At 37.0% G+C, this 19,314-nt stretch overlaps 2 protein-coding genes across 2 annotated transcripts in view; one reads left to right on the top strand and one right to left on the bottom strand.

Annotated features, from left to right (window-relative positions):
* The window catches only part of LOC136255498 (uncharacterized), a 52,447-nt gene extending 51,083 nt beyond the window's left edge, over positions 1 to 1,364 (top strand). Inside the window, exon 19 of the mRNA XM_066048286.1 lies at positions 47 to 1,364. Within this exon, the coding sequence (XP_065904358.1) occupies positions 47 to 997 (951 nt within the window). The 3' untranslated portion in view covers positions 998 to 1,364. The remainder of the gene's footprint in view (positions 1 to 46) is intronic.
* Positions 1,336 to 16,248, bottom strand: LOC136255499 (uncharacterized protein DDB_G0286299-like). The gene is made up of 9 exons (XM_066048287.1): positions 15,472 to 16,248; positions 13,480 to 13,695; positions 10,353 to 10,445; positions 10,212 to 10,290; positions 7,488 to 7,570; positions 6,649 to 6,680; positions 2,806 to 2,988; positions 2,236 to 2,320; positions 1,336 to 2,180 (listed from the first exon to the last, which is right to left on the bottom strand). The coding sequence occupies exons 1-9, from the start codon at positions 15,943 to 15,945 to the stop codon at positions 1,470 to 1,472; spliced, it is 1,956 nt and encodes a 651-aa protein (XP_065904359.1). The 5' UTR covers positions 15,946 to 16,248; the 3' UTR covers positions 1,336 to 1,469.
* Positions 16,249 to 19,314: the final 3,066 nt, after the last annotated feature.

Genomic DNA, 19,314 nt, shown 5'->3' with positions numbered 1-19,314 from the left:
GTCAAATTAGATTGTTGTTTCCTTGTAATACCATTTCCTTTTTCAGTTACCACTAGTGTCATCCCTAGCCACCAAAAAGTACCAATTGGAGTGTACAACTTGTCAGGATCTGCCTGCTCCTATGTATTGGGCTTATGCTGTCACCAAAGGAATGGATGTGTATGTGACTGGGGGTAACTCCCGTAATGGTTTTGCTGTGGAAAACATACTGAAATTTAATTTGTTAAAGAATCAGTGGGTTAAGCTCCCGTCATCAGGGTTTCATCATAGTGTACCAGCCATTATAGAAGGAAAGCTGTCTCTGATTGGTGGACGACGGCCTAGCAACAAGGTTGCAGTCAATAATGTTGATACCTACAATGAAGACAGTGGTCAGTGGGAATCACATTATCCAGGCATGATTCAGCCAAGGTATCGGCCAGCTGTGGTGGTGCATGACAATTATGTCATAGTACTAGGAGGTAAGGTCAAAGAAAGAAGTACAATGACCAGAAGTATTGAAGTGATGAAGATCCAGGATCAAACTTGGACCATTTTAACTACTCGCCTGCCAACGAAGATGTATGACATGCCAGTCACTGTTTCACAAGACCAGGTGTGGATAGTTGGCTATGATGATGGTAGTAACCGTGGCAATAATGTGTATACAATTCCATTTGGTGATCTTATATCTTCATCTGTTGCAACACATTCCTGGAAAGAAGTGCGCCGTGATACGGTCTATTATAAGATGTCCGTGGTTCATCAATCCAACCCTCTTGTTGTTCTTGGTGGGGATGATCGACAAAACAAAACAGTATCTTCTGTTTTAACTTTTGATCCCTACAGTAATTCATGGAATGAAGTTGCCTCACTCTCTGGTCCAAGAGCACACTGTGCAGTAGCTCCAATAGGTGATCGAGCCATTCTGGTGATTGGTGGTTGTACAGAGACAAAGAATCTTAAGGCTTGCAATTCATCTTGCTTGAACACTGTTGAGATGTATTACATTAAATAAATCACATTAGTTATATTATTCTCTGCTTTGCAAACAGTTGCTCTATATACAAAACATTAGAGAATACTCATTAAATTTGTTCAATATATTATTTTTATAGCATATATGCAGTGCATTTGTATTCAAAATAATATATTTTGGTAGATTTGCTATACTACAGTAAAGTAACTAAATCATGTAGCATGTACTGTGCTTTCAAGTTTCAAATCTCCTTGTATCTTTAATTATTATTAAAACTAAGACTGAATAAAAATCCTATTACCTCCTAGCCCCCTTCCCATACATACAGTTGGGGACATAAAGACGGTCACATTTTTTGTCAAGTATGTACACCTGCAGCTGTATAATATAATTTGTTATGACAAAATCAACACCACCATACTTTTCACAGAAGAATTGTGTAAATGGTTTGTGTGTCTCCAATATGTATGTGTACCTAATTGAAGTACATAAATTATTCTATATTATAATATTAAACAGGTGTTCCAAGTTTTTCATCATATTCATGTTCACTGCTGCAATGTTTACCATCAGGCTTGTGATTTTTAAGTTTTTGTACCTTAGACCCATTTTCACTACTTGAATTTCGTTCTTCACTGTTAGCTAACTCAGCTGTCCCCTTGGATGGACTAGTAGTAGGCTTGTGTTCAGTCTCGGCACTCTCTATAACTTTGGTTTTACTGTTAGTTTTGGGTTCAACCTTTGAGCTGGAAACATGCGCCTTGCATAACTTTTCTTCCTGTTTTCTTTTTGTTGGATGAGCCTCAAGCTTTTCTTTGTGTTTTGTTTCAAGCTTTCTTGTACTATCAGCTTTAGCGCCTTCAAGCAAGCTATCATTTGCACTATTAGTAGCTCCATCAGTTCTGTCTTTGTCTGTTTCAGAACTTGCATCAAGACGTTTTGATATATCGGATTCATCAGAATCAGAATTTTGATCTCTGCTAGCTGATTTGGAAGTAGATATGTTGGACTTTTTAGTGGATGTTTCAAACACTTTAGCTTCATGAATATGCTTTTGTACAGTTGCAGAAAGGTTATTTGCAGTCTTTTCTTTATTGGTTGCCTCTAATCGTGCTTCACCATTTGGTTGTTGATTCCTAACTGGCTCAACATATGGTGGGTGATTTCTAATTTGCTGACCATTGTTAGACATTTGTAAAACTTGATTTGAATCAGGCAGTTTCTGTACAAATTGACGTACTACATTATACCAACTTTAGCACACATTTCTTAATTACCCTTGTAATATCTTGGAAAAGACTTATCAGTCCAGATACTTGACCTTGTTCAGTTTCTAAGTGAAGATTAGCTTTGCTGCTTAACCTACAAAACAATTAAATCAACATAATTGACTGCCTTGTGATTAAGTGGAGAAAAAATGTATTATCATGTGTTAAGTAACTGATATTCATAGGTAATAAATTTTGGATGGATGTTCATTTATAACGTGGAGAGATGTTTTTTATTTGCATGCAACACTGTATACTACATGTGGCAAAATTCAGCTGAATTCTAAACTGTAAAGTTCTTTTAATTTTAAATGCTAACAAGTAACTTGGTATTTGTTGGCTGAGATACGTATATTTAAAAATACTAACTTGACATTTGTGGCAGACCTAACATGTTATCTTGCTAATTGCTGTAAACCTCTAATAGCATTTAACTAAATTATTCTGATGTATACCACTGCACTAGACACAGCAAGATGTAGTGCGTGTGTGTGTGTGTGTGTGTGTGTGTGTGTGTGTGTGTGTGTGTGTGTGTGTGTGTGTGTGTGTGTGTGTGTGTGTGTGTGTGTGTGTGTATACCGTTCAGATCTTTGAATAGTCTTCTCTTTATCATGTATGATTTGTTCTTTCTCTTTCAATAGTGTGTCTTTTTCTTTAACTTCACTTTTCAAAGCAGCAACTTGATCTTTCAACTGCTTTTGTTGCTCTTGCATATCCCACAGCAATTGAACCTTCACTAATAATATTTCATCAGGATCTTTTCTGTCGGTAATCACATAGTAAAACAGTACAACAAAAAAAATTGCATAAATGCTACGTTTGTGAAAGATTAATAATGTTCCATGCTATTTTGTCATTACTAAGAATAATAAGCATTATTGCACCAGTGACTTCACAACCCTTTCAACTGCATAGTAATGCCAAATCGTCTTATACAGGTGGGCTGTTTTATTTGACTCAAGATTTCATTTGCTTTAGTTTGTGGTTACATGGTTCATAAGGAATTCCATTTTGTATTTAATAAGAAATTACCTATATAATGTTAATAATGCATAGTGGTATTGAGTCCCACCACCAGAAGTTGGTCTGTTATTTATATAAACAAGTCTGTACAAAAAAAAACAATAATGTTTAAGTAACATTGGCCACTTTACAACATAGAGGATCCCCCATACGCACGACACAAAAATTGCACTTTCTAAAGATTGAAAATTTATTCAGATGTTAGGTCCCTTGAGATTATTATTCTCACAAATGCTGATACATTAGGACTTTGAATTTTGATTCATTGAATTTCTAAAACACAATATTAGAAATGACTGTTATGTTAGAACATTATGCAAAACTGGTATGTATTCTATTGGATGTGTACATATGCTTAATTAGAGTATTGAACAAAACATGTTTTGATGACACAAATGACTCAGAGTTCTAGATTGCTTTTTATTTCTCTCTGCTTGAGATTTTGCTCCTTGAATTTTCTCATGGCACTGGCTACTACATGCTGACTCACACATTTGCCAATGGTCTTTTGCTGCGACAAGCTATGTTGTTAACCTTACTATACACTTTGTTAATGATGGTCAATGATTCTTGAAATGCAATGGAATCCTCTTTAGTTGGGAGTAATACATGTAGTAGGGATAACAAGACGCTAATTCCAGTCACAGCAATCATCGGAAATCATCACTAGCACTGTATCAGAAGTCATCACCGTTTTATAAAGATTATTGTATTCATATAAGAAGCCTACCAGTGAGTTATTTTAGCACTAAGAGAGCACTAATTCAATGAGGAAGCCGCCATTAATCCAGCAATCAGAGCTACTATACACATACAGTATCCAAGTATTGATGCTACTAAAGACCTTCAAAATGAATTATTGTACCATTCCCTAGCTATCTAAGTATTAGATAACAAGGTTTCTATGCTATTTAGAGACCTGAGGACGATGTGGGTGAGGCTACCCACAAACGTAATTACTGAGGCATCAGGCTGAGGTAATTAATTATGGGTAACCAGGCCCTGAGGGGCTCTAAATTTTGTAGAAACTGATGTCAACCCGTTCCAAGTGATTAGAAAATCTTCTTGAAAGAGGTAGGTAAAGAGTGAGAGAAAGAGGCAAACTGCTGTGCATGCTAGTGTTGGGATTATCCTTAAAAGTTGAGTTGATTGTGTCAGTTCCACTGCACTGGCATGACATTCATAACGTTACATGACAATAGTGCCAGTATCAAGTAGTTACTATGTCAGGCTACAATGATGCTTGTCTTGCCCATAAAATAAGCTACTATGAAGCAAATTGTGGATGCTAGCATTGAGACTTATCCTTCAAGTATATCGTGTTAGTGCCACACTGTGACATTGATGAACGTCTAGATCTGAACACTAATGATGCTTGAGCTAACAGTATAAGGACATTTTGTTTTTAGCTTTGCTGATTTTCGTTTGATGAATGTAGTAAACAACCACCGGCAAGACTACAGGTTACTAACTATTTAGTAAACTCGCCACAGGTTTCTATTGGGTTTAGTAACCTCAGACATCAAATGAAATGTTACGTAAAATTTTCTAAAATCGTTTAGAACATAACATGCATAGTATGCTTTGATCTTTGATATTTAATGAGGTCTAAGAAACCTCCTTGAGTTGGCTAGAAACTTGCTGAGTCATTTATTCAAACTTCAAGCACATTCACTGTGTAGTACTGTATTTACAAAATATAGTTATGAAAACTTGTTTTTGATTGTGGGTTTCAAAAAATATAACGTGGTTAAAATTAAACACTGAGCCATGTTCTAAATCAGATAGGTACCATGTCCTTAGTTCTTAAAACCTCAGCTTTGCCTCAGTTTCTAAAACCATGAAGGGCTCTATACTTAAATACTCATATATTATACTGAACAATTGATTATATACAGAGCCTAGTTCAACTACTCTAATAGAACACATACTAGTTGACAAATACTCTAATAGAACAGTCACTTCTACTGTTTGGATTACTGGAGTTCGGATTAGTGAGGATCCACTGTATCTGCAAGTATATATTGATACTAAAAGAAGCCCAAATCATAGAAAGTTAGGTGTGTCTAATGGTCTAAACAATCCGGTGTGGCGAATTTCCCCCATAAATTACTTGTGTATTTAGCATTTCAAGGCCATGAAATAAATGGTGCAATATCCTATCTTTGTTAATTATGTTAAACCTATATACTTAGCTGAGTAATTATGGGTGTTAAATTTGTAACTACATGTCCTGTGTTGTGTAGTTATTATTAACTAATGCACTTTTTTGTATGATTTGTTTGTGCTTTGCTCTGTGTGTTGAAACTGTACTTAGTTGCTCTGGAAAGGAAGAACGGTTTATGCCGATTACCTAGAGGATAAACAATAAATCAAATCAAATCAATCAACCTGTGACACATGAACAGCTGTATGTATCAAATGATGAGTTTAACAGTTAGCATTAATAAGTCCCACCCACAAGGGCATTTGGTCAGGTCTACAGCTAATTCAAGCATCTGAAGTGCTTTTCTAACACCAGGTATGTATCACTTGCGTTTACATCATTGTCATTAAAATGACAGGAATGTTTTGTGCTAAAAAGTTTAAGACAACTACTTTCAATGCTGAAAATATTCTGCGCTGCTCATACACAACTCCAGAGATATGCAATTTGAGCTAACAATAGAGGGATGGCAGGGTTATAGTTAACTGAGGTATCCCCTGTATGTTTAAACACTAAGAGGAGAACATTGGCTGCCTCCAGTAAAAATATATAATACATAAGTTTTATCTGATTGTAGTATGATCATTGTTGTATATATATACTCTGTATGGAGGTTTCTGTACATTAATTAAGTACACTACAATACAATCTTCATGAAAAGTAGTATAGATTAGCATTGTTGGTATTTTTTCATACTTTAATTTTAGCAACAATTTCAAGCCACTTTGAAGCAAAAAAAAATTTGAATTAAAAATTCTGAAAAATAATAATTATATTGTAAATTCAATTCTAAATTGCAATCACCAGATCCCCATACAGTACAAAAGCTACATAAACTGCAACATACGTGCTGTGCCCCCCTCCTCCCATTTATACAGTACTGTATAGCCTAAATATTTCGAGGGGGAAAATTTTCGCTGATTTCGCGGTTTTGGGGGGTTATCAGTGAAGATTTTAGCCTTGAAATATTTAGACCCCCATATAATCTAATACATTTTGGGAGTGTTTGCAAATCCATGAAAATTTTATTTTTAGCAACCTTGCTCAACCTCAAAATATTTGCCCCTCAAAATGTTTAGGCTATATGGTATGTCAGCTCTGGATTTGCCACTCTTGTCAAATACCCGTAATGACTGAAAGCTTATGATGCACTGTACAGTATTCAACAATGCAGAATTTTATTGTGTACTTACTGACTCCAAAGAGATGGTAATTCCTCGTGTTTCTGTAAAGATTAAAAGCACACGTGCATATTTGTACATAATATAGAAACAAGTAAAAAATAATATGCTGGAAACACAAGCCCACTACAGTTGGCAGATGTGAGTAATATTATTTTTTAGACATACATACATACATAATAAGGTTTTAGGTTCCAGCATATATGCTTTGTGATTAAAAATTAATGTTATAAGCCATTATACACAGCTTGCCAATATGAACATGCAAGCATCATTGCATGTAAAACTTAAGAATTGATTTATACAGCCTTACCAATTTTTCTTGCACTAGTACTTAAAATTCAACAAGTGGATGGTGGTACTACATTGAAATGAGAAGTGGCAAGATGGGCTTTCACATGAAGGTATAAAGATGCCTATATACAGATAAAATTACAGGCCTGTACTAGGTGTTTGTTAGTAGGATAAATGCAGCAAAACAAAACAGAGAAAATGCTTAGGTAATTGTATAAGATCAACTACCCTTGGGTCACTGTCTTTCATCAAGCTAGGTCCTTCTTACCAAAGCAACAATTTATCATTTGAGCTTGTCACAACAGCCAGAAAAGGTAGCTCTTAAAGCTAGCCTTTTGTAGTTTGAGAATTGCTGAGGCAGTTGTAACTACGTATATACAGTATGTATCCTGTGGTAGTATTAGTTGATTTGTGTAAGAGTTTGATTTGGAATAAAACATTTTCACATTTGAGCTCTTGCATATCACTAGATAGGTGTGCAAATGAATGAAAGTTTGTATCACATACGTTTGTATCATTTTACACATATTACATAGCTGCATATGTATTTTCATTACTTTATTGACTTCAGGGATGACTTTGCTATGTACCACTTCATTTAGTTCAGCCATGTCAGCACCATCTTTCATTTTAGACCATCCTATGAAAGTAAACATTTGTATGTACATCATTAAAAGTATGGATTGAAGTTTGATAGTAGGATTCAATTGTATGCAAGCTGTTTCAAAAAATCAGTTTTGGGGCACAATGTTCTATCATAGATAAGTTTTAAAAGGTGGGCAATGGCAGCTAGTATACATACAAGTTTATTGAAGATTAAGCTTCCAGCGTTCGAGAAGCAGCTACAGTTTGTACAATTTCTAATAGTTTTTTTCACAAGTATTGTAGAATGTTTACATGTGTGTGTGCGTGCGTGCGTGCGTGCGTGCGTGTGTGCGTGCGTGCGTGTGTGTGCATGTGTGTGGATGTGGGTGTGTGTAGGCCCATGATCCCAACCCCCTCAGGGTGGGCTTGGTGACATGACATTCTGGTGGTGTGGCTAATGGTAGCACTCCTGGCCCTGACTGTGTGGTGGAGACCAGGAAGGGTCAGGGTGACCATGAGTTGCCTTTGCAAGCCTACATGTACAACAGGTATAGTTTCTTATGGAAACAACAACTTACAGCAACTTGGTATAACTAGACATCAACCTTTTAATTACCAGGCTGATGCTCTAGCTACTTGGCTACGCTGCCTCCTCTCTCACACACACACACACACACACACACACACACACACACACACTCACACACACACACACACTCACACGCTCACACACGCTCACACACGCACACACGCTCACACGCTCACACACACACACACACGCTCACACGCTCACACGCTCACACACACACACACACACACACACACACACACACACACACACACACACACCACACCACACAAAGCAAAGTAAAGCCTCTGGCACCCATGTGAAACACAGCTATTGACACCTAGCAAACCAGAACTGGGATACATGTGCACCACTCAGGCAGTCGAGTCTAGTGCAGGCACATTCTCCTGGGGCAGGACTAGTAACCCGCAGGAAGATCATCCAACATACACACACACCACACACACACACATGCAACACTTCCTCTCCACTACCACATTGATCACATGGTCTTCATACAGCTGTGTGAAATACCTTAAGACATCTTATTGTCAGCTTTACACTTGTGAACAGGTAGTCCTCATTCTACCTGGCTGTATGTACAATAGGATCCTGGTGGTCTGGTGTCAAATGAGGAAACAGCCTACACAGTTGTAACATTAATCAATACGAGGTGCTACGTATCTGGAGAAGCAATTGCCCAATTGTCCTTGTCTCGTTTAGTGGTGTTAAGATCATTGTAAAACTTTGGGTCCCCAGGAGGGTTTGCCTGTACAAGACTCAAGTGAAGGAGTAAGCTTCTTGTAGTGTACAACAGGTCATGTTAATTAGTATAGCAATCAGTAAACTCAGCAATTTTCTGTCGAGTTAGCTCAAGATTACTGCGTTCAGGTATAATGTTGGCTGTACCTAGCTGTCCAGAGGGTTGTTGACAATAAACTGCTGGTGCCTGCATTTTAATTACTGTATTGTCACAACTTAATTTATTAAACTTTAAAGTTTCATAAGGTACAGTTGATCAGCTACTGTTTCATTCCTCAACTGTACGTATTTATGGAAAAAAAATTTAATGTACACTATTTTGTTTAGTGTTACCCACACAAAGTTCTTTACCACTGATTATGTGTTATGTGTGGAAGCTGCCAAGTTTTAATGAAAATCAGTCACATTATAGAAGCTGGCAAATACGAACATTTTATATTCAAAGACCATTAATTATCAAATTTGCACGTGATGCACAAAGTCGTGTATCTTCTTGAATCAATGAATGGGACAACTACACCAGTTTACAAGTAGCCATCTTAAGCAGAGCAGAAGCAGTGTCACAGTAACTGCGTAACTAGCTGCTTCTGCTCTGCACGTATTAACTTAAGTGCCTGAGAGCTATTAATCAGTTATACGTACTCACATACAGTACATCTAATATGTATATTATTTACATGTATGATAAGTATGCCAATACAGTTTATGATGATGATACGTTATAGTACATTGAGAATTACATTGATACTATGTATTATATTACTGTAATTGGCTGAAGGTCATATAATGGCCAAACATGTAAGCTCATTGTAACCTCAAATTGTCATGAGAGACGTCCTCAGATAATAAAAGGCACAATTATGATGCTGATGCATACATACAAACCAGGCAACATACATATATAAATAGTATCGTTGAGAGGAGCCAATGATACAAAGTTAAGAGAGGTGAATAGCTTGAGATTGAACACTGTCGGAATAGGTAATGAAAACCACACAGGGGAGGGAGAAAGGGGCAATGGACAAAGGACAAAGTTTGTAACAAAACAATGAACTACTCAGCAGAACAGTAAACTACCAATACAATGAAACCATTCTCTAAAATACTATGTACGCATATAGAGCCTGAGGGTATTCCCTCTCACTCCTTAATTTGCATGGGTATTCATTAAACTTGCTGTATGCTTCAACCCACATGTGTAATCTTCACTAAAATTGTTCCTCCCACTTTTTGGCACCCTTGGATATTTATTAGCCACTTTTACATGTCCTTGTTGAAAGCTACAGTAGCTACAGACATTAACCAACTACGTGAATATAGTAAAATTTGGAATTCCTAAATCTACTGGCATAAATTATATGCGTACCTTCACTTAGGGGCTTAGCATCAAGTGTTGCCTCTGCATACACACTAGCTGCAGTACCTCGCTTGTAGTGGTCACCAACCTAAGCATTTAATAGAACAATAATTACACATTTTTAATATACAAGTACTTTTGAGTACTTACAGATGCACCACTTGGAATGCGAACATCATCATCCTTATTGACAGATTCAAGCCTATATGTTGTTCCAGTCACTTCTCCCTTGTCTTTTGATGGCTTTAATATAGTGGAATGCATTGGTAACAGACTAACAGTATTGTCAACAGTTGGCATGCCAAATAACTGTAAACATCTTATAACAAGTGCCAGTGCATCTACTGCTAACACAAAATTTTACTTGTGCATCTATACTGAAATTACATATTTTTAACATAATATAAGTATGCTGATAAATTAGTTGTCCAATAAGCTGTACTGTACACCAGGCTTGTTGTAATTATAATTGTAATGGTAATTGTAATTAATTACTAATCATTACCATTTTTTCAATTAACTACTGTTAGAAATTGTAATTAAACAAGTAATTAATTACTAATTATTACCAAATTTTGGATAATTGTAATGATTAAATTTGGTTAGTAATTACAACAAGCCTGCTGTACATACATACGCACATGCACTATGCACTCACAAAGCAAAGCCTAAGGCAGTTGTGTGAAACACAGCTATTGCTGCCCAGTGAACCAGCACTGGGATGCCTTTGCACTACTCAGGCACTTGAGTCTTGTGCAGACAACATCCTGAGGCAGGACTAGTAACCTACAGGGGGACTGTCCAGGTCTGACATAGAGAGGACGTGGACCATGAAGTTCCACTATGACCCCAACACCGCTAAACGAGACAAGGACAGTTGGACATTTGCTTCCCTGGTAAACAACAGATACACATTGATGTTACAGCTGGGTGGGGTGCTTCTCCAGTTGTCACCAGGCCACCAGGTACCATTATATTTTATAGCTGGGTAGACTGGAGCAATGTGAATAAAAATTCTTGCTCAAGGAAACAGCAACACCAAAATCAGGTATTGAAACTGGAACCTTTCGATTATCAGGCTGATACTCTAGCCACATGGCTATGCTGCCTCACACTACACTACACTACACACATAGACTAGACACACACACACACATGCACACATATATTATATGTAGCAAGCAAAACAAAGCCTTCAGTTACAGTATAAAGTCATGCTTAGCCAGTTGATTGGGCCAACTCAAGTGTTTACAAGTCAATGTTGGCAAATCCTGCTAGGGAAGGACCAGTACCCTACAGTGCAGTGCACCACTGTGACAGTATGGACATGAAATTCTACGTGAATCTCAACCATTAATTTTGTAATATATGACAGTTGGCATTTGCTTTCCAAATTGACACCAGGTTCTCACCAAAATGGTTGGGTATGTAGATGGGAGTAAAGTTTCTTGCTCAAGGAAACAACAACCACAACTGGGCATAACCATGGTCTGGAATTTTTTGATTACCAGGCCACACACACACACACACACACACACACACACACACACACACACACACACACACACACACACACACACACACACACACACACACACACACACACACACACACACACACACACACACACACACACACACACACACACACACACACACACACACACACACACACACACACACACACACACACACACACACACACACACACACACACACACACACACACACACACACACACACACACACACACACACACACACACACACACACACACACACACACACACACACACACACACACACACACACACACACACACACACACACACACACACACACACACACACACACACACACACACACACACACACACACACACACACACACACACACACACACACACACACACACACACACACACACACACACACACACAGTTGTATAAAGAAGGTCATACCAAAAGAACAAGGTCATAGAGTGTAGAGTCATAGAGAGTGGAAAAACCATCAACTATAGGCAGTTTGATGATAAAGCAATGCATGGAGATATATGTATGACATATGTAATGACCATTATTGTTGAGAGACCAGCAAATATTAACATCCGTCACAGTTGTGGCAGTGTTGTTTCAGAAAGTATTAGTTATATACATGTCTTTAATCATTGTGAAGTTTGCTATAGACACATATTGAGATACATTATCATGCAGCCCTACATTATGTTGTAGAGAAGATACATGGATTAAGAGAGTTGTATTTTCTGTATAATATTATGGCTCATATTCATACAGTAGCTTGGTGTCTTGTGTTTTGAGAAAATTTTTGTTATCTCAAAAGAATTTGTAATGTAAATAACAAGTATATTAATAAACATTTAAACTACTGTATGTACGTAGTACACAGAACAATATTTTGTGATGAACAATGGTAAAAAATAAATCACAACAACAAATTAAATGTAAATGTGAAAGTGATTGTAACTTGAATCAGAGCTTTAGGTAAAAGCAGGAATTTGATCTTGGGAATTTGATGACAATGAACTGCTTACAATATCTTTTTGTTTGTCATTCCAGTATGAAATGTTTTTGTTTTGAATGTGGTCACTTGACAAGCAAGTGAATATTAGCTATACACATTAACAATTACATCACAAACCTTGTACCCCACACAAAACCACTGTAGCTGACCTCAACATAAACTCCCATTGTACCCAGGGACTATTATATGTTTTGGCACCTTGTTTTCTTCCAACACATGTAGTATATTTGATAAGTTGCCAAAATTTAGCTACAGTATTTTTTGCGAAGAGGATTCATGATACAAAGTTTTGGAGAATTTGGCAATTTGGCTAATGGACTTCAATTTGCTAAAAATTCTTGTCCCCAACTAAATATATAGAGAGAAAGCAATATGACACAAGTATTGTTATCTGCCAAATACTATCTAATGCTAAACCGCCTAAATTTTCTCCCACCAAAAGTTTTATGGTACAGTAGTATATGGGGTCTTCCTGCCCCTCATAAGTAAGAATCTTCACACCAAGTAATGAAGAAAGAAATTCACTTAAACTTGAGCTTAACAACAATCAATATCAAACTGTTTGCATAGTGTTGAAGTTGTGTAGGAATTATGTTATGTGCTTTCACTATTGTATGTCACAAGTCTCCTTGATTGGAACCCCTGTTAATTTTCTCTTATTAGTACAGTATAACTTTTTGTTTATGATATTATGGCCTTGTACAACTTTTCCATGAGTGTGTATATTTCATGTACGTACCATCTTAACCCCCACGAAATAGGGTGAGTAAGCTAGATCTCTACTATTCAGCAACTTAGTAGCCATTTGATAATCTGTCTCATCAACAACAAATGCACATGCCGGCTGCTTGACCGATACAATTTGGTGATTTGTAACTGATAACAGCATAACATGGGGTAGATGAACACTAATTTCATTGTCTGCTACATCTTCAGCCAACTTGTTCCTAGTTCCCTATGACATATGACAGTATAAATGATAATGATAATACTGAACTGTATCAATAGTTATCATACCATGGTTTAATACCGTATAGGTGGTTATTTTCGAAGGGTTTTCATTTTTGGTTGTTTCAAAGAGGCCCTTCTCTTTGCAAATAAATTCCCAGGTCCTTCAAAAATAAATTCCCACAAGTAAAGTAATGTTTTTTCACGTGATTGAACAATGCGTATTGGCTCGTGTATTCTTTATAAGTTTAAGCTCAGTATTATTAATAAAAGTTGAACAGTCTCATTACTGCATCAACAGCCAGTAAACTATCCATATAATAGTCATTGTTGGGAATCCATGCCGTCTGCTGCTGCTGCTGCTGCTGCTGCTGCTGCTGCTGCTGCTGCTGCTGCTGCTGCTGCTGCTGCTGCTGCTGCTGCTGCTGCTGCTGCTGCTGCTGCTGCTGCTGCTGCTGCTTCTGTACTCTGATCAAGCTGATTGCCTCGCCAGTGGCTGCCGTTAACTACTCCACTTACAAAAGTGGAGATCATTCCGTTCTATATTTCATTGATAAAGTGAGCACAAGCATGTAGACTCTACATAATTTTGTAATTTGTGACATGAAATTCTATTTGCTTGAAATCCACCTTTACTTTGAAACATGCATTCTTCGAAATTAAAACCTTTGAAATTCAAATTTTACTGTTACTACGAAAATTTCTGGTTCGAAAATAACTAGCTACACGGTATAACACATATTTACATCACAACAAACAGCACTAAACAATTTCTCTTCTACTCAATGTGGTACATATAGGTGTCTTCCATGTGCAGGCTTCGGGCAATACAGCATCTAAAAGTTTATTTGCCTATAGGTTGGTAATGCCTTAAGGAGTTACAGTATAGGACATCATTCAATAGCACAACACATATTAAGTGTAAATTAACAGAAGTAGGCTACCACTTTTTCTTCCTCTTGCATTAACAAGTGTCATTGTATTTCAGGCTTCATAACAGCTATAAGGCTTAAAACAGTTATGTAACAGTTCAACTGCAGATGTTCTATTATACAAACTATTTTTTAAATTCACTCTCATGTGACAAACAAACAAATTATAAGTATAGTAAGTCAAGCAGCCAAGTTCTTCTACTGATATATAAATTATAGAAATAACAACATAATTATAAATGAACAAAAAGTATAGCTACTACAAAATTAAGCCAGTCTTGTATGGGGTATATAAGTCTATAGTACTGCCTACTGTGTTAGCACTGGATATACACTTATATTAGCCAATCAAGAAGAAACCTATTACAATAAAGGATGGAGAAACCTATATACTCAGTGAAGATACCATGTACAGTAGAAGCCAAAACTAGCCCTAATGCTATCATAATGTCTGCATGCATGAAGGCAAGTTTGAGGTGCTGCATGGAGTACCTTTAATTGGCAGGTTTCATGGCCTTCAGCCCTAACCAGTATACTTGATGAGTTTTGTGGACAGCTGTCATGGATAGTAGCAATTATTCTCTACCCAGAACCACATGAATCACAACTATGTAACATACTATACCCATTCAATAGCTAGCTACACCCGGCCTGTAAATACCTTGATAGAGGCGATGGAAAAGGTGTGCAACTTACAAAATTATTGCTCAGTAATCAGCTACACCTAACTGATTAGTTGGTTTTAGCTGTAACACAGCAATTTGTTTCACCTAGTTGTACATTAAATTTAGATAGCTATAATATATCCCCTTAGAAAAGTGGACGGTGCAACTGTCTGATATGCATCATACTTTGTAATCAGTATTCTCTGGACTGTGATGCTCTTTTTGGTCTGGAACTAGTGTAGGGCTGCCCATCTTCTCCACGCTTGCACAAATTTTACTGCACATGTCTATGATGACTTTCATTTCTGTGCGCACCAAACTTCGCATAGCTTCATCTCGCTGCTCCACCGATATCATATTTTCCTGGTTTAATCTCTGCAACTGTTCGTTAAAACGCGCTTCCACATCGTTTAGCAATCCCTCGTATAACGGCCTCACTTTTTCTTCACACTGTTTTAGTCTCTCGCTAATTTCTGTCCACATTTGCAACACTTCAGCACTTGTGTACTTTCCAAATGGCATCGATGCAAACTGAGAAGTCCCATCTGACACGGCTTGCATTGGCGCGCACGATTCTTCAGACTGGGATAGTGGAGTACACAGACCAATGACTTCGTCCTCTCCGTTATTAGAAATAAAATCTTTACAATTTGTAGCCATTTTACTCCTCTCTTAGTACTGGGGAAAACCTTCATACTCGCCTTAATAATTATGACACTGAATATCCGTACAATAAACCGCAAACCACGTCCCCATGCACAGAGGCTCCAACTCTCACGTCTTAGGCGTGATTCTCACGATTTGGCCTTCAATCTCACGCTCTCACGCCCAACATTTGTATTCTCACGCCTACAATTTCTTCCTCACTCCCAGGATTTTTAATGACTGGCTATGCTATTTACTTGACGTTTGAGACTAAAAAAGGAACGGCAAGCGCAGGAACCCCCTGAGGAATGATCGAGGTTTGGCAGTCACGTGATCTCTCGTTCAAAAATTCTTTTGGCGGTTGATTGATTTATTTTAGACAACGGCTGAAATGAGTTGCATAAGGAAAGCAAACAGGGTTACCCGCTAACAGTGTACTGGAACTTTGAAAGGTCACTCGGAATCCAGGCGGGATATTATTAAATTGTAAAGTTCAGTGATTCTGTTGCTGCAAGATAGCTACACTGTGTGGACATGATAGAAGCTAGGTAGTTAAACTGGCAAGACATCCCTTAGATAACACAAGATGATCATTAATGTGTGTAGTCCAGCTGATCACGTGAGCCAGTCACGGATGTCATGGTAGCGTAATGATTGCCACGATCGTAATGTATATATACCTAGTACACACACACACCTTGTAGCTATTGATATTGTACACTAGTAGCTAGTAATACACAACTCAGTGGTGTAACTATGTGCAAACACTTTCAAATATATAACTAGCACAAGGAGGCCATGCTATTATAATGTCATGAAATCCTAAAGTGCTAGTTATAATATAACTGCTGAATTGCATGATTGCGGCTAAAGGACTGTATCTCCATTGTTCACTTTGTGAAAAGTCTCACTCCCAAGAAAGATCCAAGGTAGGAGCCTCTGCATGCACGGGCACTGTATCACATCGTATAGGACATGCGCCGCCCAAATGCCATTCTGTGTCTTGAAGATGTAATTAATGTTAGCTACAGAAATGAATAATTATTTGCATGGGAGATGAGCAAAATGATTGTACGCAACGACAACGTTTTTGCTTTGAATATAGCTAGCTGCTGCAACATTCAATTCAGTGAGTATAGCTACAGCATAATCACGGTCCTGTTCATTTCTCATGCACCTGAGCTGAAAGCAGCTGCAGACTGTGTGTGTGCTTCCATCTCTGATCATGTGGTATAGACACCAAGCAGGGGTATAAGGAGAATCCCCACACTGGCTTTGCAAAGCAGCAATGGGAATTAGTTACGTAGCTAGCTACATCATGCATGTGTTCAAGTACTTTAATTTTTGTAGGAGTTTGACTACGTATATATTGATGATCCAGGCCATTCTTTTGTCAAAGAGGTCTGCCCACCCTTCTAGCTTAGTTTAATTCAGCATTCCCTTGTTAGGTGAATCTCAATGGGGTGTTAGGAGACTGTTATACAAGTATTTATTGTATAATGTGTGACTGCCTGGCCTAACTACCAGCAAAATTGCAGCTTTGATGTTCATTAATACCTAGTTGCTATTGTTTCCTTTGGCATAAAATTTTACTCAGTCTATAGCTAGCTACTAGCTGTAAATGGGGACCTGCAGGATTTGTCTGCACTGACTCTTATTACATGAGTAGTCCACAGGTGTCCTATAGTGTTCTGGGTATTGACGTGACCATGTATACAACAGCCAAAAGATGTGTGCTGCATAGTGTTGTTTTAGTTAACTAAAACTAAAAGTACTTTTAGTAAGGAAAATATGTATTAGTTAACTATAACTAAAAACAAATCCATATTATAACTAAATCTATAACTAAAAAACAACACAAAGATTTACTAAAACTAAAAAGAATTAAGAAATAACTAAAACCGAAAGATTTTCTTATGCACAACTAAAACGTTTTCATATTTTTAACTAAAACAACAAATGCAATATAACCATAACTAAATCTATAACTAAAATGAATTAAGAAGGATTACTATAACTAAAACTAAAACTCTTTGCTAAAACAACACTATGTTGCTCAGACCACTGCATGTATAAGTTCACATACGTATGTTCTACAGGTGGAACAAAGCACAGAATGAAACTGTACTGCTATATGTAGCATCCAAACATCAATATATGTTATAGTTTGTGACCTGATGGTGGTTTAGTTAGCTATAACTAAAACTAAAAGTACTTTTAGTAAGGCAAATATGTATTAGTTAACTAAAACTGTAACTAAATGCAAATCCATATTACATCTAAAACTAAATCTATAACTAAAAAACAACACAAAAATTTACTAAAACTAAATCTAAAATTAAAAAGAATTAAGAAAGATAACTAAAACTATATAACTAAAACCAAAAGATTTTCTTATGCACAACTAAAACTATAGCTAAAACTAAAACGTTTTCATATTTTTAACTAAAACAACAAATGCAATATAACCATAACTAAATCTATAACTAAAATGAATTAAGAAGGATTACTATAACTAAAACTAAACTCTTTACTAAAACAACACTATGTTGCTCAGACCACTGCATGTATAAGTTCACATACGTATGTTCTACAGGTGGAACAAAGCACAGAATGAAACTGTACTGCTATATGTAGCATCCAAACATCAATATAATTATGCTATAGCTTGTGACCTGATGGTGGTTTAGTTAACTATAACTAAAACTAAAAGTACTTTTAGTAAGACAAATATGTATTAGTTAACTAAAACTATAACTAAAAGCAAATCTGTGTTATAACTGAAACTAAATCTATAACTAAAAATACTGCACATGCGTATGTAACTATAGTGTATGTCACGTTAGACCATAGCCTCTTTCATGCCTTGCCTAAAAATACATGTTGACTGCTTGCATCCTTAAAAGTTCTTTTGTTATACAGTACAATACAAAATGCATCTGCCAACCCTTTCTAATTCATGGTGTGCCTTCCATCTCCAACTTTTCAAACACATCTTAAGTAGCTAAAGTCTTTGAGCAGGCTGTAGGACCAGGTGTCCTACAGACCTTCAGCACTTGTGCTGTAAAGCATTAATAAAAAATAAATAAATGCATATACAGGTCACATCCTGTTAGATATATTCATGGCTGGCTAATAATATTTGTGATGCATTGGCAACATTGCTATGCTAAGGGAAAATTCTGAAACACGAAGATGTAGCTAAAGAGATGTCAATTTAGTTGTGCATCACTGTTCAGTGCTTACTATGCTTAGTTAATGTCATGTACATATGGTTTGGCTGTAGATATAGGTACATACATTATATGCATACATAGAGCTACTATTAATACCAGTCTTCTGGCAATGTAGCTACTACTCATGACTTTAAAGATATAAAGAAAA

Source organism: Dysidea avara, chromosome 5 (genome assembly GCF_963678975.1).
Source record: "Dysidea avara chromosome 5, odDysAvar1.4, whole genome shotgun sequence".
Lineage (NCBI taxonomy): Eukaryota > Metazoa > Porifera > Demospongiae > Dictyoceratida > Dysideidae > Dysidea > Dysidea avara.
Note: the sequence above shows the minus strand (reverse complement) of the source record. Positions and strands in the feature narration are given on the sequence as shown.

Bases quoted from the DNA above. Each gene is read 5' to 3' on its own strand.
- LOC136255499 (XM_066048287.1), bottom strand. From the start codon at position 15,945: ATGGCTACAAATTGTAAAGATTTTATTTCTAATAACGGAGAGGACGAA. The intron at 13,696-15,471 runs GTATGATGCATA...CATATGTCATAG, and splicing joins CAGAGAATACTGATTACAAA to GGAACTAGGAACAAGTTGGC. The intron at 6,681-7,487 runs GTAATGAAAATA...TAATCTTTACAG, and splicing joins TCATCCCTGAAGTCAATAAA to AAACACGAGGAATTACCATC.